The sequence below is a fragment of the Podarcis bocagei genome (genome assembly GCF_964188305.1).
Source record: "Podarcis bocagei genome assembly, chromosome: 17".
Lineage (NCBI taxonomy): Eukaryota > Metazoa > Chordata > Lepidosauria > Squamata > Lacertidae > Podarcis > Podarcis bocagei.
In genome coordinates, this window is record NC_138143.1 from 10576074 (window position 1) to 10598040 (window position 21967).

The 21967-nt window shown below is 47.7% G+C and overlaps 2 protein-coding genes across 8 annotated transcripts in view; both read right to left on the minus strand.

Annotated features, from left to right (window-relative positions):
- The window catches only part of PLPPR2 (phospholipid phosphatase related 2), a 52761-nt gene extending 34052 nt beyond the window's left edge, over nucleotides 1-18709 (minus strand). For 2 of the 5 annotated variants that reach the window (XM_081176769.1, XM_081176767.1), the window contains exons 1-2: nucleotides 8031-8822; nucleotides 453-558 (exon numbers count right to left, since the gene is read on the minus strand). In XM_081176769.1, the coding sequence (XP_081032895.1) occupies nucleotides 453-518 (66 nt within the window). In that variant the 5' untranslated portion in view covers nucleotides 519-558; nucleotides 8031-8822. Of the gene's footprint in view, nucleotides 1-452; nucleotides 559-8030; nucleotides 8824-18577 lie in introns of those variants that run through there. The other 3 variants (XM_081176768.1, XM_081176771.1, XM_081176770.1) reach the window with 3 other exon arrangements.
- Nucleotides 18710-18719: 10 nt separating this feature from the next.
- The window catches only part of CCDC159 (coiled-coil domain containing 159), a 29373-nt gene continuing 26125 nt past the window's right edge, over nucleotides 18720-21967 (minus strand). For all 3 annotated transcript variants that reach the window (XM_081176891.1, XM_081176889.1, XM_081176890.1), the window contains 2 exons: nucleotides 20201-20310; nucleotides 18720-18823 (listed from right to left, as the gene is read on the minus strand). In XM_081176891.1, the coding sequence (XP_081033017.1) occupies nucleotides 20210-20310 (101 nt within the window). In that variant the 3' untranslated portion in view covers nucleotides 18720-18823; nucleotides 20201-20209. The remainder of the gene's footprint in view (nucleotides 18824-20200; nucleotides 20311-21967) is intronic.

The following is a 21967-nucleotide window of genomic DNA, read 5'->3' on the forward strand; positions in this document are numbered from 1 at the left end:
CAAACCTTTAAAAAAAGTAGTATAAACACTGACAGTTGGGAAACACTGGCTTGCGAGCGCTTCTATTGGAGAACAGCCTTTACCAAAGGTGTCATGGGCTTTGAAGACACTCAAACTCAGGACGAAAGGGAGAAACGTGCTAAGAGGAAGGCATGCTTGGCAAACCCTCACCGTGATCAACTCCCGCCCGGAGACCTATGTCCCCACTGTGGAAGGACGTGTGGATCCAGAATTGGCCTCCACAGTCACTTACAGACTCGTGTTCATGGAAGACAATCTTACTCAGCTACAAGTGATCACCAAAGAAGAAGAAACACCCCTTAACTAAAGCATTGGGGTTGTCCTTGTGCAACTGAGCCCTGGAGGCCTAACAAACCCATGCCGGCTACTCCTTTCTCAGTACCAGGGAAACAGTCACTTGTTCATTTGGCTAAATCCAGTGGCATCCTTACCTCTATAAACACAAAGCAGGGGATGATGGAGATGCTTCTCTTAAGCTCCTGCTTATCACCAGCCATGTCGACAGGGCCTGGATCCCTCCTCAAGGAAAGACGTAAACTACAGAAAGGAGATACCAAAGCATGTTGGTCAAGTGGCTTTCGGACAAGCAAGAATATTGTTACATGCCATTCCTCTCTCTGAAAAGTGTGAGATTCCAGCCACTTACCCAGGATTCATGTTTCTTTCAGAAATTAGGCACAGAAATTAGGTAAAGACTGTGGTGTCTTTACAATATATGGTTTTATTTACACAACCTGCACCTAGATGGAGGGATTGCAGAGCATTTGCAGCCTATGATGGACACAGGTGGCGCTGTGGTCTAAACCACTGAGCCCCTTGGGCTTGCAGATCAGAAGGTTGGTGGTTCAAATCCCCGTGACGGGGTGAGCTCCCGTTGCTCTGTCCCAGCTCCTGCCAACCTAGCAGTTCGAAAGCACACCAGTGCAAGCAGATAAATAGGTATCACTCCGGAGGGGAGGTAAACAGCATTTCCGTGCACTCTGGCTTCCTTCACGGTGTCCCGCTGCGCCAGAAGCGGCTTAGTCATGCTGGCCACATGACCCGGAAGCTGTACGCCAGCTCCCTCGGCCGATAAAGCGAGATGAGTGCCACAACCCCAGAATCGGCCATGACTGGACCTAATGGTCAGGGGTCCCTTTACCTTTAAAGACCCACCCAGCTAGCTCTGCTGAGCTGTCTTGGCTTCTCAGACTAACTAAATCCAGGGGGGTTTCCATGTTTAGTAAAGTTTAATCAAACTTCATTTCTAAGTTTTGCTAAATGCAGGGATTATGGAGAGGATCAGACCCCCAGCCATCTAGGGGAATCTGCCCCCCCCCCATCCATAACAATAGATTCTGATTTGGTCACACACACACGTTTTTCTCCAGTGCATGGTCATAATCTCAACCCTTGAAAGTCACCACTTCATGTTGCCCTGCTTTAAGGATAAGCATGCACCAATTTAAGTACATTGTTGTTGTTTCAGCTGCTCAGGCTTTGCAAAGGAAGCTCAGATTTTGTCTAGCAGCTTGGGTTTCCCAAGGCTTATTTCAGCTAGTCTGCGGAGGAGTCAAAGCTGTTTCCGTGCTTTGCTTTGGTTTCGCAAGCTGAGCCCTTGGAAAGCTTTCCTTAACTGCTAAAAATAAATCTGACCTGAAAGTCTGGAGATCAGGCTTCAAACCAGGTGTTTCAAACTCCTACTGGGAGCAGCGATGGTACAGCACGTGCACATGCAAAGTGTTTAATCCTTGACTTGCTGCCACTTGTGCCCAAATGCTTTTTCATGTGATCCTATCAGGAGATGATAAAGAGTTTGCTGCTCCAGCCAGTTCCCACCATGGAGTTCTCTGTAGCCCCACAGGCAAGTTATTGTTCATGGTTCCTATAGGGATTTCCCCTTACCTTGTCACATTTGGATGTTTCCCATTCCACAGAAGTCGTATCATAGATGAAGGAACTGGCTGTGACCTTCTGTATATTGCTGAATTTTAACTCCCATCATCCCTGACCATTGGCCATGCTGACCAGGGCTGATGGGAGTTGGAGTCCAGCAACACCTGGAGGGCCTCAAGTACATCATCCTTAAGCTACAGGACCAACCAGGGTGGCATTTTGTGTGTAAGTTTGAAATGACTTCTCTTTTGAATAAGGGTGAAATTCATTGTGGAGCTCTTCGGTATAGCCCTAAGCTAAATTTCTCCAGCCAGCTCCTGACCCTTCTTGCTCCTGCCTTGATGGCATTTTTAATTTTAGTTGCATTTTCATTTGCAGGCTTCCCCTCCACTTATGCACAATGGACTCTCACACAACTGTGTTTACTAAGGTTACCAGATTGTTTTCAAAGAATCCGGGGACACTATTGTTTTATTTTGAAAAAATCATTTTTTTAAAAAAAATAAGAAGTAATATCTTCTCTTCTGGGTCTCTTCTAGAATAAGAATAACAATAATTTATTATTTATACCCCGCCCATCTGGCTGAATTTCCCCAGCCACTCTGGGTGGCTCTCAATCAAGTGTTAAAAACAGTACAGCGTCTGTCGCGCAGCCTTCCTCTGGGTCCCAGCCTGATCTTTTGGAGTGCTATCTGCCGTGGAGTAGGCTCGGATCGGGCCTGGGCTCAGCCACGTGTCCTTGCCCTCCCGGTGCTCTCCTACCTCTTCTCCTGAGTGGCAGCAGTGGTGTGGCAAGGTCGGGGCTCCCCTCTATTTTCTCCTTCCTCTTTCTCTCTCTTCTTTCTCCTTCTCCTTTCCTCCTTCTCCCTACATCAGCTCCAGGGTTTTTACTGGCCCTGGAGCACTGCTGGGCAGTCGACCAGGTGGCTAGGCGCTCTCGCTCCTGGATCGATTTGGGTTATGGGGGATCGGCAGTTCCCCCAGTTGACGTGCCAGGCGTCCCCGGTTCCCTCTCGGCAGTGGCAGCAGCAGTCTCAGCAGCCTGGAGCCAGCCTGGTAGCGCAGTTGGCTCTGGCTGGCTTCAGGAGCTGTTCGCTGCCGTGGCACCCACCATTTTGCCTCGAAGGAAGTCCCCATATGATGTGTCTTGTGCCATTGAACCAATCACGCAACATTCATTCCCTACTAAGAAATCTACAACACTTAAAATATAAATCCGGGGACATTAAATGAAATCCGGAGACATTCCAGGGACGGATTTTGTCCAGGGACAGATTTGCAAATCCGGGGACTGTCCCTGGGAGACGGGGACATCTGGTAACCATAGTGCTTACCCACAGTGCTGGGAAATAAATGGTTTAATTCAAACCCGGGAATGGTGGGAGAGCTGGAGAGTCCTTGTGGCTCACGATGAGACCCTTCCCAGAGCCTAAAGAGGACGTCAGTGAGGGCAGAGGAAGCCCCAAATAGACTCAAGGCACAGCGGGGCTTTGTATAGGCTGCTCAGCCTCCCCACCCAATAGCTGACGTGCAGGAAAGTTCAGCAACAACTGCTTTCTTGTGCGTTCTTCAGCCTCCAGCCGGTCCCCAGAGCTTCAACTCTAGATATTTTAGTCTAGATTGGAGAGAGAGCTGGAGAGCAGGAAAAAAGCAGGTGTTTAGGTGCTTTTTAGCAAATGCTCCCCAATTTACATGATTTCGGTTATGAGCACGGGAGGCCAGAACATAACCCCTGCATAGGTGGGAGGGATGGAGACGGCAATGCCTGTATATTGTGTCTTTCCTCCAAGTTTCTCAAGGCTACATTTTATCCTCAGCACAACCACTCCAGGTAGGATTACTCTGAGAAATAGTGACTAGCCCAGGGTGCTGCATGGTCCCCTAAGTCCTCATCTGATGCTCTAACCACTATACTGCGCTATGCTACACTGGCTCTTACACTGATGGTTTAACATACTCTGTCATGGAAAGGATGTTCCAGCATCTAGTTGAAAGAGGGCTATGGCACCTAAATGAATAAAATTAAAACAATAGCATCTTCCATTTTAAAAATGAATAAATGATACCAGGGTGGTTTGTTAAAAAGAGAGAGGATAAAATGAAATCGGTGTTAAGAAAAGAAAACAGAACACAGTGGTTAAAAACAGCAGGATGAAAACTAGCTGTTTCTTTTTTCAAACCTCTCTCAGTTTGAATTACTCACACCTAAATATATGTCAGTTTCACTTCTCCTCCTTTCTCCAGTCTTAAATTCCGTTCTCCAAATTTTGCAAACAATTTTTGTGTTTTTTAAAAAGAATCCTCATTAAAATTCATCAACATTTGATGAATTTCTAATAAATATGCCATTTTGACTACTGTAACACATTTTGGCAAGCAATTTCCCCATATGTAATGCATTTGTGTGTGCTATTTTCATGTTTCTGCACGCTTTCTCCGAATATATGCATTTTTGTAAATACTGTCTGGTTGCCAAACTACATAGCAATATTCGGCTATGTGCGAATTTCAAAGAATACCTGCATTTTGGTTCACAAAGCGCAAATTTGACAAATTTGGCTTTAAATGGGTCCTGAGTAGAACTTCTTCACCAACCCCACTTGCACCATCCAAAATTATATTCTGCGATATTTTACACACCTAAGAATGCAATCCACACTTTCCTGCGAGTAGGTACTATTGAATAGTGAGATTTTATGTGAGTCAGACATGCATAGAGTCGCTCTGTACATCTTGACATATGAAAAATGAAAAGTCACTTTGCTGCTTCATCACTGTAGTGGTTGGGAGTTACTCGTGCATAATCCTGCCCCGTTTGAGCATTGGATTGCCTGGTTAAACCCTCCAGACTGCACAGCCCATCTCAGCGTGGCTGCCCTTAGTCACTCGTAGAATCTGTCTGTGGGCGTTTCTTAAAGCGCTGCCAACATAAGAGTTGTTTGACGCCCAATCGTCTCCGCCTCTCACTGCGCGGGAGTCTCCTGCGCAGGGTGGGCGTGGGCAGCGGGGTGCTTGGGCTCTCCTCACTAACTTCCAATGAAGAGTCCTGGAGCCCCTGCACCTCCCTGTCCCGTTGCTCTCCTGGATCCCTGGTGTTACACTCATTCTCTTCCCCTTCTTCCTGGCTGAGTCTCCCTCTAGCGCTGGGACCTTCTCCTGCAGAATCAGAGACCCTCTCCTCCCTTGCCTCTGATGTCAGTTCCCTGACAATCACATAGCCTGTATTTGATTCTTCTGAGAGGCTGAAGAAGGGGTCAAGTTCTTCAAGATGATGAACCTGGTGGGATGATTCTAATGTGTTGAAGGGATCAAGGGAATAGAGTTTGTGTTCAGCAGGCTCAGAAATCCACCCCAGAAATCCAGCCTGCCCATTTTCCTGTTCCCACATATCATCATGGACACATCTGTCAACAGAGGTGCACAAAACTGCATCTGACGGAGAATTTGAACACCTCAGAAAGAAATCCAAGTTTCTGGTCCAAAGGGAGCTCCTTTCTAGCTCTCATAGTTGCTACATTGCATTTGAATTTGTGTCAATAGTATCTGGGGAGAAAAACTGTAGTTCAATGTAGTACATAAGCATAGTGAACTGGGGGGTGTGGGCATCTGCGCAAACTTATATGCAGAGCCATTCCAAGACATTTTGCTGCCTGAGGTGAAGGACATTACAGTCATACCTCCGCTTACGTAGAACCTCTGGATACATAATCTTCGCGATGCGAACACGGCAAACCCTGAAGTATTTTTCTGGGTTTCACCATGCGTGCATGCACAGAAGCGGTTTACGCGCCGTGCACATGCACATGCACAGAAGCGGTCCCCTAGTTGCGAATTCCTCGGGATGCAGCTGGACCTCTGGAATGGATCCTGTTTGCAACTGCAGCTAGCAATGTATGGTGTTCCTGTCAGAAGTGGACTGGACTGGTAGCTGACCTGAGGGCAACAAACTAGGTATCCCCACGACGGAGTGAGCTCCCGTTGATCTGTGCCAGCTCCTGCCAACCTAGCAGTTTGAAAGCACGCCAGTGCAAGTAGATAAATAGGTACCGCTGTAGTGGGAAGGTAAATGGCATTTCCGTGCGCCCTGGTTTCTGTCACGGTGTCCTGCTGCGCCAGAAGCAGTTTAGTCATGCTGGCGACATGGCCGGGAAAGCTGTGGACAAACACCGGCTCCCTCGGCCTGAAACCAAGAGGAGTGCCGCACCCCATAGTCACCTTTGACTGGACTTAACCATCCAGGGGTCCTTTACCTTTTTAAAAAACCTTTTTTTAAGATACACCCACACACTGTATTATACAGTCATACCTCGGGTTAAAGTCGCTTCAGGTTGAGGCTTTTCAGGTTGCGCTCCACGGCGACCCGGAAGTAATGGAACACATTACTTCTGGGTTTCGCCGCTCGCGCATGCGCAGACACTCAAAATGACGTCACACGCATGTGCAGAAGCGGCAAATCGCGACCCGCACACGTGCAGACGCGGGGTGCGTTCTACTCAGGATGCGAACGGGGCTCCGGAATGGATCCCATTCACATCCAGAGGTACCACTGTACACACAGATGGGCCAAGTCAATAGGCAGCTGCAACTTCCATGTCCTTTAGGCTGGCATCCTAGGCATGCTTACCAGGGAGCAAGAACTCAGCAGCCCTCATAACCAGGCTGATTATGGTTTAATGAAAGTTTCTGCCTCACTATAACGTTATAGAACCATTGACCAGCTCATGCCAGAAGATCGATTAAAACAATAAACCCCTCGATCTCACATTTGAGGGGAAAGGGAGGAGCGAGCCATGAGTAGAATTGTTACGTTTTTGATCAATTTCTAGAGGACTTAACACGGTTTTATTTCAACAAATGTTAACTTTCAGCAGTTTATTTTGGTCTCTGCGTTTTAGCATACAGCAAGAGGGAAATGATATATAGCTAACACTGGCTTCTAGGACTTGGGAGCTGGGTCCAATTGTCTCCGTGTTCCCACCCAGTTGGGCCCTGCAATTGCCTCCCTGCTTCCTTCTCCCTGTTCCTCTATTGCTCCCCTCTTACTTCCTGGCCTCCGCCTCCATGTTTCTCTCCGGCAACAGAATCTGAAAACTCAAAACGCCCTGCTCGGAATAAAGGAGGCACAACTCTGGACGAGGTAAGTGTTTTTTTAGTATACTGTAGTGATTAGCAGACCTCATTCTGAGCAAAGAATCAGGTTTCTTTATAGTGCAGGATTTGGATCGGGGAGATTTGCAGCAGAGGATCGCCCCTATTCTAAATAGTAAGACTCAGAGACGTATGTGAGAACACCCTCAAGTCTTCTATTACGGGCTCAATCAATCCCAACTGTCAATCATGATAAATGCACATGGGACACAAGCTCTTTCTCTAGGTCTCTCCGATTATGAAGCAAAGGTTCTGGGTTCAACTGCCCTACTTCCTTTCTTTTTGCATGACCACCGCACCACCAACGCCCCACCTAAAAGAACTGGAGATGACCCACCCCCAGAAGAGCAGAACCACGTCACTCCCAACAGATGCCAGCTCAGTGCCACCAGTCCCAACTTTGCTAGCGGTAGGGCCGGGGCCATGAGAATCCAGCTGCAAAGATGCTGCTGCTGCCTGCCCCCTCCTCCTCCTCCTCAGTCCAGCATCCCATTGCCGAGAGCAACTCGCCAGCCCCATGAGCCAAGATTAAGACGCGAAGTCTGCCTTGCTCCGTCTTCCTGACAAACGGAATCTGCTTACTGCTGGGCTGCAAAGAACGAGCGCCAGCAAATCTGCACCCGTGTCTGTGCGTGTATACACACACGGTGACAGACACACCAACACACACACACACACACACACAAACACATCTCTGCACCACCATCAGAGTGTGTAACTTAGCAACGTGGCCTTTAAAACAGAAATTCAGACATATATATATACATACACACACAGAGAGAGGGAGCCAGTAATTGTCAAAGCTGTGACAATGACTGTATGGATAACTGGGGTTTGGGGTGGGGGGGAGGGGAGAAGGAAACAGAAAGAGGCAATTGATGCTTCGAAAACGGAGAGCCCATTTGACACAGGATGAAGTGAGACTCTGCCCCCCCAGCCCCCCCGCCATCACATCAGCCCCACAGCCCAGCCACTGCATCTCTCACCTTCTGTATGTCAGTGAGTGTTGTGTATTTTTAGGCAGCAGCCATGGCTTCCTCGGCCCACATCCAATCTCTTCTCCTCCTTGCTCTCTTCCTCCTCTCCTAAACAATTTCAACGGTCTGCAGGATGCAGCGGGGAATCCATGCTGATCATGCCAATATCCCAATTAGAAGCTGGACCGCTGGATTAAAACGTTGTTTCGTGTTAGCAGCTGGAGCCCTTCCAGGGAGAGGAGAGGAGAGAGGGGGGAGCGACACACACATATACACATGCATGCACGCGCACACACACACAGGGAGGAGAGAGGGGAGAGGAGAGAGGATATTTCAAGGGGGAGAATTCATTGAAATGCTGCCTGTGTCCGCTCTGGGTCAGAAGGGCAAGAGGCGCAACCTAGACGGCTTCGCTGAAATCCATTCGATTCCCCATGTCTGCAACCAGCCTGTACTTGCAATCGTGTTGGCCTCTTTCGCTCTGCTGTTGAAAAGTAACTCCCAATAGCTACGGGTTGCCCTCTTCTCTTGCCCTAAATGGTCGAGCCCTGCTTGTGAATTTCTTCCTATTTTACAGACAGGAAAGTTAAGGCGCTAGCTGACCGAGCCTGGCTTACTTACCAGGCGTGTACCAAGAGCAAGTGCCAAATCTTCACATTGTCAAGCTAGCACATTTGTTTCGAACCGAACAGGAAACGCCAAGGTTTAATTACTCCAGAGTGAAAACCGTAATTCAGCCAGGCATTGCGAATTAAGTTGGTATGAAAAGCACCTTCATCTTCTGAACTCTCGACAAGGCTTTGCCCAGAAGGTTGGCGGTTAGAATCCCCGCGATGGAGTGAGCTCCCGTTGCTCAGTCCCTGCTCCTGCCAACCTAGCAGTTCGAAAGCACGTCAAAGTGCAAGTAGATAAATAGGTACTGCTCCGGCGGGAAGGTAAACGGCGTTTCCGTGCGCTGCTCTGGTTCGCCAGATGTGGCTTAGTCATGCTGGCCACATGACCCGGAAGCTGTACGCCGGCTCCCTCGGCCTATAGAGCAAGATGAGCACCGCAACCACAGAGTCATCCGCGACTGGACCCAATGGTCAGGGGTCCCTTTACCTTTACCTCATTTTAGCGCTTTAGCAAAAAATAAAATAAAAAAACCATGCCTCAGAAGCAGGAATCACCCTCTGGATACAACACTCCCAAGGATGGGGCCAGCTGGACTCTGTCTTAGGGAACGTAGTTAGGGATTCCAATTCTGGGAAAGTATTTGAGGTTGTTGCTTTTAAGAGCAACACATGGAACCCAGTTATGGAGAGGTTGCCAGAGGAATCAGCACTGTTTCCTTGGGGATCAGAAGGGCCCATTGGCGGAAGGAAGAAACTACCCCGACCAGAGAAGAATGGCAAACCAAGTTGATGGACTATGCCGAAATGGCAAAATTAACTGGAAGCTCAGAAATCGAGAAGACAAGAACTTTAATGAGGAATGAGAAAAGTTTATAATGTAGTTACGAGACCGCTGTAAACGGGTGAAAACATTAGCAGGATTTTAACCACGCTTATAAAGTAATGGAAAGTACGGATAATTTAGAAGGATTAAAAAATTGGATAAGTACGGATATGCAGTTGTAAAAAATACTGCGAGGACCCATGGAAGGGATGGGGGGAAGTCAGGAGATTCAGAGCAATCTCAACATTTGGATTTGGAATTGCTTTTTGTTGTATGTATATACAGTGGACGCTCGGGTTGCGAATGTGATCCGTGCGGGATGCATGTTCGCAACCTGCAGCATTTGCAACCCACGTCTGCGCATGCCCGGGTTGCGATTCAGCATTTCTGCACATGCGCAAAGCGCGATTTAGCACTTCTTCGCATGTACGACTGCCGAAACCCAGAAGTAACCCATTCTGGTACTTCTGGGTTTCGGCAGTACGTAACCCGAAAAAACACAACCTGAATCAGCTGTAACCCGAGGTACGACTGTACTTTTAAAAATCAAATTTATACACACACACACACACACACACTGGGGGAACCTGCCTGGTTTTGCTGCACATTCACACACACACACACACACACATCCAGGACAGATCCCTTACTGACGTCACCAGCAGAGCTTTGAAATGGGAGGCAGGTTGGTGTGTGGCCTCAATGCATGTTGACCAGTCACCACCTCTGACACATTAGTAGCCCCTTTGCTGCATTTCAAGTCACATGTTTATGTTGCTGTACACACCAGAGCTAGACAGCATCTTAAAAAGCAAAAAAAAAGCAGAGACATCACCTTGCCAACAAAGGTCCATATAGTTAAAGCTATGGTTTTCCCAGTAGTGATGTATGGAAGTGAGAGCTGGACCATAAAGAAGGCTGATCACCGAAGAATTGATGCTTTTGAATTATGGTGCTGGAGGAGACTCTTGAGAGTCCCATGGACTGCAAGAAGATCAAACCTCTCCATTCTGAAGGAAATCAGCCCTGAGTGCTCACTGGAAGGACAGATCGTGAAGCTGAGGCTCCAATACTTTGGCCACCTCATGAGAAGAGAAGACTCTGGAAAAGACCCTGATGTTGGGAAAGATGGAGGGCACAAAGAGAAGGGGACGACAGAGGACAAGATGGTTGGACAGTGTTCTCGAAGCTACCAGCATGAGTTTGACCAAGCTGCGGGAGGCAGTGGAAGACAGGAGTGCCTGGCATGCTCTGGTCCAGGGGGCCACGAAGAGTCGGACATGACTAAATGACTAAACAAAAACACCACCACACACCAGAGAGGTGGGAGGGGGAGTCTTTACCTGATGTGCATTACTTAATTTGTTTCCCTCCCCCCCAAAAAAACCTCCTCCTCTGCAAGGAAGACACCATCTGTGCGCAAGCTTTTCTCATGGCTCGGTGGCTGTGCTTTGCCAAAATCCGATCCTACCCGCTGAATCGGACCTTGTCATATGAGCAGAGCATCCAAAGAGAGGTTTTACTTCCATGGATTTTCAGTTCAGTGGGTGAGAGGGGACTTTCACAAAAACACAGCAGCAGAACAATGAGAAAAGCTCTCAGGCCCGGGGGGAATTAATTGGTACACGATCAAAATGTGGGTCAAGCAAAAAGTGTGGATGAGCTCATATTAAGTGGAAAGGCAAGATAAGGATAATAGCAGAAATCTTTTTGTAATCCAGCTACTTAGAAGCAACCTGACTCATCGTGACTCAAAGAGGTGAAGGGGGAATCCTTTGTAGGGTGGGGTCCAGAGGAAGAAGCCATCGAGAGAGATACTCAACATCAGAATACCGTATTTTTTGCTCTATAGGACGCACTTTTTCCCCATCCAAAAATGAAGGGGAAATGTGTGTGCGTCCTATGGGGCAAATGCAGGGTTTCGCTGAAGCCTGGAGAGTGAGAGGGGTCGGTGCCACTCGCTGTCATGGCTTCTTTGCTCTTTGGGGCTCGGGGGGGATTTTTTTCCCTTTATTCCCCCCCCCAAAAGTGTGCCCTATAGGGCGAAAAATATGGTAGATCCCAAGGCTGCTAAATTTTAAGCACAATCAAGGGAGGCTGAGAGGACAAAAGTGTGAAAAAATAACCAAAGGGAAGAGAACCAGACCACGCTTTAAGTAGAGCAGAAAATCCCTCTTTGAAGCAGAAATAATGACATAAAGGTTAAAAAATATGTTCCAAGGATATTTGGGGAAGGTAGATTCCACCCTACAGCTTATCAGTGGTTTGGGATGTGGATTCCCCTATGATGGATAGGATATTATGGGGTACTCAGAAGGCCTGGAGAGAACTTGGGGGATTGCAAAGTTTGCCCCAATGAGCATTCCCAAGTATCGCAGCAAAGCATAGCCAATTGACTGCAGGCTGGAGACAGGAAAAGCTTTTGACACTGCTAAGTCCAAGGGGGAAAGCAAAATGGCCCGTTTAGAAGACCCTTCTGGGAAATCTGAAAATAGAATGGAATGAAAAAAGCAGCAACACCTTCAAAAGAACGCAGCAGAGCTTCACTTCCCACAGGCTTCTAGTTGGCCACTAGTTGTTGTACAGTGGTACCTCAGGTTACAGACGCTTCAGGTTACAGACGCTTCAGGTTACAGACTCCGCTAACCCAGAAATAGTACCTCGGGTTAAGAACTTTGCTTCAGGATGAGAACAGAAATTGTGGCGCAGCGACAGCGGCAGCAGGAGGCCCCATTAGCTAAAGTGGTGCTTCAGGTTAAGAACAGTTTCAGGTTAAGAACAGACCTCCGGAACGAATTAAGTTCTGAACCCAAGGTACCACTGTACTGGCAACAACTGATTTAGATGTGGCTGAATGATGCACGATCACGCACACACACACACACACACACACACACACACAGCACCTAACACGGAAGGAGCACCCAAATGTCATAAAGACGTCACACACAAAAGGGCGGGGTGCGCTTGTGTGTGCTATGCCACATGGAGGTCTGGAACATAACCCCCACACAAAACAAGGATTGTCTGCACTAGATGAGCCACTGGCCTGATTCCAGCACGCTCTGCTTATGTTGTTAAGGAGAGTATTTGCTTTGAGTGCAGAAGTCTCAGGTTCCATCCCTATTATTATTATATTATTATTTTTATTAATTGAGTCTATATACTGCCCTATAGGGACGTGGGTGGTGCTGTGGGTTAAACCACAGAGCCTAGGACTTGCCGATCAGAAGGTCAGCGGTTCGAATCCCCGCAACGGGGTGAGCTCCCATTGCTCGGTCCCTGCTCCTGCCAACCTAGCAGTTCGAAAGCACATCAAAGTGCAAGCAGATAAATAGGTACCGCTCCAGCTGGAAGGTAAACGGTGTTTCCGTGTGCTGCTCTGGTTTGCCAGAAGCAGCTTAGTCATGCTGGCCACATGACCCGGAAGCTGTACGCCGGCTCCCTCGGCCAATAAAGTGAGATGAGTGCCGCAACCCCAGAGTCGGCCACGACTGGACCTAATGGTGAGGGGTCCCTTTCCCTTACTGCCCTATACCCGGAGGACTCAGGACGGTTGACAGAAAAGATCACAACATATACAATCAGAATAAAACAACAACCCAATAACCCCCCCAAAAGAGTCACATTCTAAAAGGGTGTTGGATGTCAATAAGATCAGCCAAAGGCCTGGTTAAAAAGGAACGTATTTGCCTGGCACCTAAAGGTGTGTAATGAAGGTGCCAGGCGAACTTCCCTGGGGAACGCATTCCACAGATGGGGAGCCACTGCAGAGAAGGCCCCGTTCTCATGTTGCTACCCTTTGCACCTCTAGAGGAGGGTTATCTCCACGTAGGGCTAGGAGAGACTCCTGCCTGAACCCCCCCCCCCCGAGAGCTGCTGCCTGTCAGTGCAAACAATACTGAACTAAATGAGCCACTGGTGTGACTCAGTATCAGGAAGCTTCCTATGTTCCTCAGCCAATTTGCATAGTCCTATTTCCCGGAGTAAACAAGAGGAGCAACCCACGCAAGGACGCCTTGATGCATTGAAAGGCAGTTCCTTAACTCAGATCCTGCCTTTCCGCTGTTCAGACCAGCGCAGAAAGCTAAAAATAGTAAGCTGGTTCAAGCTCATTTTCAATGCAAAGGCACTTATAATAATAATAATAATAATTTATTATTTATACCCCGCCCATCTGGCTGGGCCTCCCCAGCCACTCTGGGCGGCTTCCATAAAAACCAAAGATACAATAAAATATCACACGTTAAAAACTTCCCTGAACAGGGCTGCCTTAAGATGTCTCCTGAATGTCAGATAGTTGTTTATCACTTTGACATCTGCTGGAAGGGCGTTCCACAGGGCGGGCGCCACTACCGAGAAGGCCCTCTGCCTGGTTCCCTGTAGCTTTGCTTCTCGTAATGAGGGAACCGCCAGAAGGCCCTCGGCGCTGGACCTCAGCGTCCGGGCAGAATGATGGGGGTGGAGACGCTCCTTCAGGTATACTGGACCGAGGCCGTTTAGGGCTTTAAAGGTCAGCACCAACACTTTGAATTGTGCTCGGAAACGTACTGGGAGCCAATGCAGGTCTTTCAAGACCGGTGTTATATGGTCTCGGCGGCCGCTCCCAGTCACCAGTCTGGCTGCCGCATTCTGGATTAGTTGTAGTTTCCGAGTCACCTTCAAAGGTAGCCCCACGTAGAGTGCATTGCAGTAGTCCAAGCGGGAGATAACCAGAGCATGCACCACTCTGGCGAGACAGTCCGCAGGCAGATAGGGTCTCAGCTTACGTACCAGATGGAGCTGGTAAACAGCTGCCCTGGACACAGATTTGACCTGCGCCTCCATGGACAGCTGTGAGTCCAAAATGACTCCCAGGCTGCGCACCTGGTCCTACAGGGGCACAGTTACCCCATTCAGGACCAGGGAATCCTCCACACCTGCCCGCCTCCTGTCCCCCAAAAACAGTACTTCTGTCTTGTCAGGATTCAACCTCAATCTGTTAGCCGCCATCCATCCTCCAACCGCCTCCAGACACTCCCACAGGACCTTCACCGCCTTCACTGGTTCTGATTTAAAAGAGAGGTAGAGCTGGGTATCATCCGCATACTGATGAACACCCAGCCCAAACCTCCTGATGATCTCTCCCAGCGGCCGCATGTAGATGTTGAAAAGCATGGGGGAGAGGACAGAACCCTGAGGCACCCCACAAGTGAGAGCCCAGGGGTCTGAACACTCATCCCCCACCACCACTTTCTGAACACGGCCCAGGAGGAAGGAGCGGAACCACTGTATGACAGTGCCCCCAGCTCCCAGCCCCTCAAGACGGTCCAGAAGGATGCTATGGTCGATGGTATCGAACGCCGCTGAGAGATCCAGCAGAACTAGGAAACAGCTCTCACCTTTGTCCCTAGCCCGCCGGAGATCATCAACCAGTGCGACCAAGGCAGTTTCAGTCCCATGATGAGGCCTGAATCCCGACTGGAAGGGATCCAAATGGTCCGCTTCTTCCAGGCGTGCCTGGAGTTGTTCGGCAACCGCTCGCTCAATCACCTTGCCCAGGAATGGAAGATTTGAGACTGGGCGATAGTTGGCCATCGTGGCCGCATCTAAAGATGGTTTTTTAAGAAGCGGTTTAATAACCGCCTCTTTCAGCGGGTCTGGGAAGGCTCCCTCACGGAGGGAAGCATTCACCACCCCACGAAGCCCATCGCCCAGTCCTTCCCGGCTAGCTTTTATAAGCCAGGATGGGCAAGGATCCAGGAGACAGGTGGTTGGTTTCACTCGTCCAAGCAGCCTGTCCACATCCTCGGAGGTAACAGATTGGAATTGATCCCACTCAACTTGACAAGACAGAACTCTAGCACTCTCCCGCCCCGGCCCTGCTCCCACGGTGGAGTCTACTTCTTCCCGAATCTGAGCGATTTTATCTGCAAAAAACTTTGCAAAATCATTGCAGGAGAACATGTGGCCCGTACTGGGCCCCGATGTTGCAGGTGGTTCCGCTAAATTGTGAACCACCTGAAAAAGTCTCCTGCTGCTGTTTTCTGCAGATGCAATAGAGGCGGTGAAGAAATTCTTCTTCGCCGTCGCTATCGCCACTTGGTAGGCTCGACGTTGAGCTCTAACCTGTGTCCGGTCAGATTCGGAATGAGTTATCCGCCACCGGCGCTCTAGCCGTCTCAACGATTGTTTCATTGCCCTCAGATCCGTGGAAAACCACGGGGCTGTCCGGGCTCCATGCAATCGGAGAGGGCGCTTCGGAGCCAAACAGTCAATAGCCCTGGTTAACTCCACATTCCAGCGGGCCACCAGGGAATCAGCTGAAAGGCCATCAACATGGGATAAAGTATCCCCTACCACTCTCTGGAAACCATTTGGATCCATTAAGTGGCGGGGGCGGACCATCCGAATTGGTCCCACCTCCCTGCAGAGGGGAAGGGTTGCGGAGAAGTCCAGTTGCACCAGGAAGTGATCTGACCATGGCACTTCTTTCGTTTCGCTTTTACTTAGTGTCAGATCACCAACATCCATAGAGGTAAACACCAGGTCCAAGGCATGTCCACGGCTGTGGGTTGGGCCAGACTTATTCAGGGACAGCCCCATGGAGGCCATGCTTTCCACGAAGTCCCGAGCGGCCCCTTGTAAGGTCGTGTCGGCATGGATGTTAAAATCCCCTAGGACAACCAAGCTAGGTGTCTCCAGGAGAACATCCGCCACGACCTGAAGCAGCTCGGGCAGGGAATCCTTGGTGCAGCGGGGAGGTCGGTACACCAAAAGGAATCCTGTACTGCCCCTATTGCCCAACTTCCAGAACATGCACTCAGAAAACTGGGTCTTCCCAATAGGACGCCTGGTGCAAACTAATGACTTCCTAAAAATCACTGCAACCCCCCCTCCCCGCCCATGTGACCTGGGTTGCTGTGCGTAAGAGAAACCTGGTGGACAAGCAGCGGCAAGGACAGGCCCATCTGCTTCATCCAACCAAGTCTCTGTTACACATGCCAGGTCAAGTCCTCCATCCACGATCAAGTCATGGATGGCAGTGGTCTTATGAATCATTGACCTGGCATTGCACAGCAGCACCTTCAGGTCATGTGGGTATCCCTTGCTGATTCTAGTATCCATCCGGTCAGGACCAGACCCGGAGGCAGGGATAGTCCTCAGACAACGACTAAACCTGCCTCCTCTGTAATGACATGGTCTGGTCTTAGCGTAACTCCTCCTCCTACCCGTGATCACTGAGATCGGTTGTCCCAGTGCATCCCCCCCTGTGGAACATGCCCCAGCCATTTTGTGGGCTGGGGCCCACTCCCCGGCAGCCCTGACCCCTCCCCCTAAAAACAAAATAACACCTTAAACAAACAAACAAAACCAATAAACCAATACAAACAAAAAAATGTAAAAATTACAAAAACATCAAATTAATAATAATAATAAAAATTCCCCAAGCCCAACCAAACATCAATCCCACCCCCACCCCCCACATACAAAAAATCCAGAGAAATTTTTTTTAAAAACTTAAGGAAAACAAGATAACTTGACTAGCGAGTAGCCTTCTTTTCTTGCTGTAGCCTCGGCTCCAATGCTGGATCGTTAAGCCTTAATAATAATAATAATAATAATAATAATAATAATAATAATAATAATAAATTTTATTTATACCCTTCCCTCCCCAGCCAGAGCCGGGCTCAGGGCAGCTAACACCAGTAAAATTACAGTAAAAACATAATGGTGGGGAAGCAATTTAAAATACACGTTAAAATGCAATTTAAAATGCAGCCTCATTTTAAAAGTAGCCCATAGATCAAAACCATAAGGGGAGGGAAACATAAGGGTCAGACTAACTAAAGGCCAGGCAGAACAGCTCTGTCTTACAGGCCCTGAGGAAAGATGCCAAGTTCCGCAGGGCCCTAGTTTCTTGTGACAGAGTATTCCACCAAGTCGGGGCCAGTACTGAAAAGGCCCTGGCCCTAGTTGAGACCAATCTAACCACCTTGCGACGTGGGACCTGCAAAGTGTTGTTATTTGTGGACCTTAAGGTCCTCCACGGGGCATACCAGGAGAGGCGGTCCCGTGGGTACATGGGTCCTAGGCTGCATAGGGCTTTAAAGGTTAAAACCAGCACCTTAAACCTGACCATGTACTCCACCGGGAGCCAGTGCAGTTGGTAAAGCACTGGATGAATATGATCCCGCAGCAAGGACCCCGTAAGGAGCCTCGCCGCGGCATTCTGCACCCGCTGGAGTTTCTGGGTCAGCTTCAAGAGCAGCCCCGCACACAGCGAGTTACAATAATCAAGCCTGGAGGTGACCGTCACATAGATCACTGTGGCCAGATCAGGATGAGAAAGGTAAGGGACCAACTCCTTAATACGGTGGAGATGGAAAAATGCCACCTTTGCTGTGGCTGCAACCTGCGCCTCCATGGGAAGGGAGGCGTTGAAGGTTACACCCGAGCTCTTGACAGAAGGCGCTGGCACTAATTAAAGTTCACACCACACTTTAAACAAGGGAAGTAGTGTCTAGTGGATGGAAAAGGCATGAGTGGGAACGAAGAGGCAGGGTTCAGGTACCCACTATGGGGAGGGGGGGGCAGGAATGTAGCTGACCAGGTGATCCCCAGCTGCCCAATAGCAAGGAGCTAGGAAAGCTATGGTTTTCCCAGTACTGATGTATGGAAGTGAAAGCTGGACCATAAAGAAGGCTGATCGCCGAAGAATTGATGCTTTTGAACTATGGAGCTGGAGGAGACTCTTGAGAGTCCCATGGACTGCAAGAAGATCAAACCTATCCATTCTTAAGGAAATCAGCCCTGAGTGCTCACTGGAAGGACAGATCCTGAAGCTGAGGCTCCAATACTTTGGCCACCTCATGAGAAGAGAAGACTCTGGAAAAGACCCTGATGTTGGGAAAGAGAAGGGGACGACAGAGGACGAGATGGTTGGACAGTGTTCTCGAAGCTACCAGCATGAGTTTGACCAAACTGTGGGAGGCAGTGGAAGACAGGAGTGCCTGGCGTGCTCTGGTCCATGGGGTCACGAAGAGTCGGACAGCACTAAACAACTAAACAACAACAGGAAAGGTCCACGGCTCAGGGGCAGATCACATACTCTGCACACCCCAGGGCTCCTAGTTCACCTTTAGGCATCTCCAGGTGGGACTGGCAAAGACCTCTGCTAACCAGTGTGCAGGTGATATTGTGTTAGATGAACCAAGGGCCTGAGACTTAGTAGAAAGGAGAGCTCTCTGGGTTCTTCTGCTAGTTATGTCCAGGACAACCTTCTTTCCAAGCAGCGCGGTTTAATTTCATCTGCACTGTCCATAATTCAGCCCCCAGGAAGGTGCCAGTCTTTCCAGGTTCCTGAGTTGAGTCTTGCTCTATACCTAAAAGACAGGACAGGAGGTGTAGTTAGTCTGCCCGGCGCCTGAGTCTTATTCATTTCTTTTACTTATTGCATTTATGCCCCCACCTTTCTTCTTCTTTTGTGTATAATTTTTATTAAATTTTCTGAGAATATTCATTTAAACAACCTTAAAAGGTCAGTGACTTCCCTTCTTCTCTTTCCATGGTTCATTTTGCATAACATAAATCCCTGCATATTTTATATAAACTAAACCGTTCAGTATTCCATTATTACAACCATCAAAACTTGTTTACACTATTGAATTTATCTTAATGCAGCCAACATTTTCAAGTGTACACAATTCCAACCCCTATTTATTCAATGAACATTTTCCAATTTCCTTTAAACGTATGTTCTTCTTGTTCTCTTATTCTATATGTTAGGTCCACAAGCTGCGCATATTCCATCAGTTTAAGTTGCCATTCTTCTTGGGCTGGGACCTTGACCCCCCCCCCCACCTTTCCTCTGAGGTGCTCAACACCCACATCTCTTCCCCCTTCCTGGTTTTGCCCCATTTCATCCTCACAAACAACTCTGTAGGGTAAGTTTAGGCTGAGAGTCAGGGACTGGCCTGAGGTCACCCGGTAGTCTCTTAAGTGGAGTGGGAGGGGACAGATTGCTTGTACATCCATTTACCTGCACAGTGGTACCTTGGGTTAAGTACTTAATTTGTTCCGGAGGTCTGTTCTTAACCTGAAACTGTTCTTAACCTGAAGCACCACTTTAGCTAATGGGGCCTCCTGCTGCTGCTGCTGCTGCGCCGCCACCACACAATTTCTGTTCTCATCCTGAAGCGAAGTTCTTAACACGAGGTACTATTTCTGGGTTAGCGGAGTCTGTAACTTGAAGCGTATGTAACCTGAAGCGTATGTAACCTGAAGCGTATGTAACCCAAGGTACCACTGTATACCAGAAGGAGGGTCTCCACCCTCATCATTCAACCCGGATACTGAGAAGCGAAGTACAGTGAACCAGGCAGAGGGCCTTCTCGGTAGTGGCACCTGCCCTGTGGAACGCCCTTCCACCAGATGTCAAAGAAATAAACAACTATTTGATGTTTAGAAGACATCTGAAGGCCGCCCTGTTTAGGGAAGTTTTTAATGACGGATGCTTTGACGTATTTTTAATCCCTTGTTGGAAGCTGCCCAGAGTGGCTGGGGAAACCCAACCAGATGGGTAGGGTATAAATAATAATAATAATAATAATAATAATAATAATAATAATAATAATAATAATAATAATAATAATAATTATTATTATTATTATTATTATTATTATTATTATTATTATTATTATTATTATTATTATTATTTAGGATGAGAAGGGAGAAAGACGAGAAACAACCTGCGGACTCACCTCTGCATTCTACGAGCTGTGCTCTGAGCTACTGTGGGCCTGATATAGGGCTGAGTCCGATAAAAAGGCCTCAGGTGAGCTACATTTCCGGTGATGTCGGCTGCCCCGACCTGTAAAAAGATCCAAGAGAGCTTTTTCCTCAAGCCCTGAGCCATACATGGCCGAGCATCTCACCCCTTGCCCCTACCTTTCCTGGTGTCTTCAAATCAAACTAAGCAATACCTGCCTATTCTAGCACTTTCCTTTCCTTTCCTTTTGACATCCCCTCCACCCTTTCCACTAATTGTTATCACCAGAATGGTCGATACACACCTGTCTTTTTTTTCCCCATTGGCAAGGCTATTTTTTCTTTTCTTTTTTGTAAAGTTTTTTATTAAGTTTTAACAATGCACAGTATAAAAGAAAAAATACAAGGACAAAGACAAGAAAAATATAAAAACACAAAATACATACTACAAAATACAACAATACAAACATTAAGCACAAAAATACAAAAATACATACATTAAAAACTAATAATAAAAAGAAAAAGCACATATAGGAAAAACACAAAAATTCCCTCTTTCTTAATTTTATATCTTAAATTCACATATTTTCCTGACTTCCTCGCGTCCCCCGTTCTTGTATCCCTTTTCAAAATTGGTTCAGCAAATTCATAGCCCATTAATTTACCTATTGTTGGTTTAATCTTAAATTTTATCTTTAGATTTAGATTTAGATTTAGATAAATTTATTGTCATTGTCCGTATATACACAGTATACACAACAACGAAAATCAAACACCCACCCAAAGACCGGGTTCACATATACATTTGCACGTATCTCCGACACTCTCATCCTATTCAGACATAATCTATAAAACATAACATAATCCAGAATATAACATGACCTATTAAGGCATAACATAACCTAAAACCTAAAACATAACCTAAAACCTATCTCATTCCTTCCTACTCTCTGCTTGCTAAACCTTGCAACTGGCCCTGAGATCATTATTTAGTGCAATCAGAGCTCTTGGATAGAAACTATTCAGAAGGCGTGTGGTTCGTGTTTTCATTGTCCTATATCTTCTGCCCGAAGGCAATAGTTCAAAGAAGTTGTGAGCAGGATGGGTGGGATCTCTCAGGATATTATGTGACTTCTTCAAAATGCGAGACGTGAAGATCTCATCCAGGGTTGGTAGTTGGAGCCCAATAACATTCTGGGCAATTTTAATTATTCTCTGTAAAGCTCTTTTATCCATTTCAGAGCTGCTCCCATACCACGATAATATACTATAGGTTAAGACACTCTCAATGGTACTATGATAATAGGACAGAAGTAGGTGCTGGGATAGATTAAGTCCCCTGAGCATTCTCAGGAAATACAACTTCCCCTGCACCTTCCTCACCATCTTGTTGCTAGAACCCCCACAATTCATTTCTTGTCATGGAATTCTATTCAATATTGATCCAGAGCAGAACTCCCACGTATAGTTAGCAGAGTTAAAAGCTCAAACACGTTGCAGGATTCCCAAAACATAGACCAGAGGCAATTGCATTTCATCCAGCAGAGCTGTACTGCTGCTGAAGGCGAATGAGCATAATGCTCACAAATCTAATACATTCAGGATTAGCACTGTCCATAAGAAATCCGGTTGCAGCAGACTCAACAAGACTAAAACTTAACACTAAGTTTGCTATATACAGAACACCACACCGGAAGGAAGAGAGATCGAAAGAGAAAGTGAAACCCAGGCTCCTTCTGGCCTCACTATTATAGTCAGCA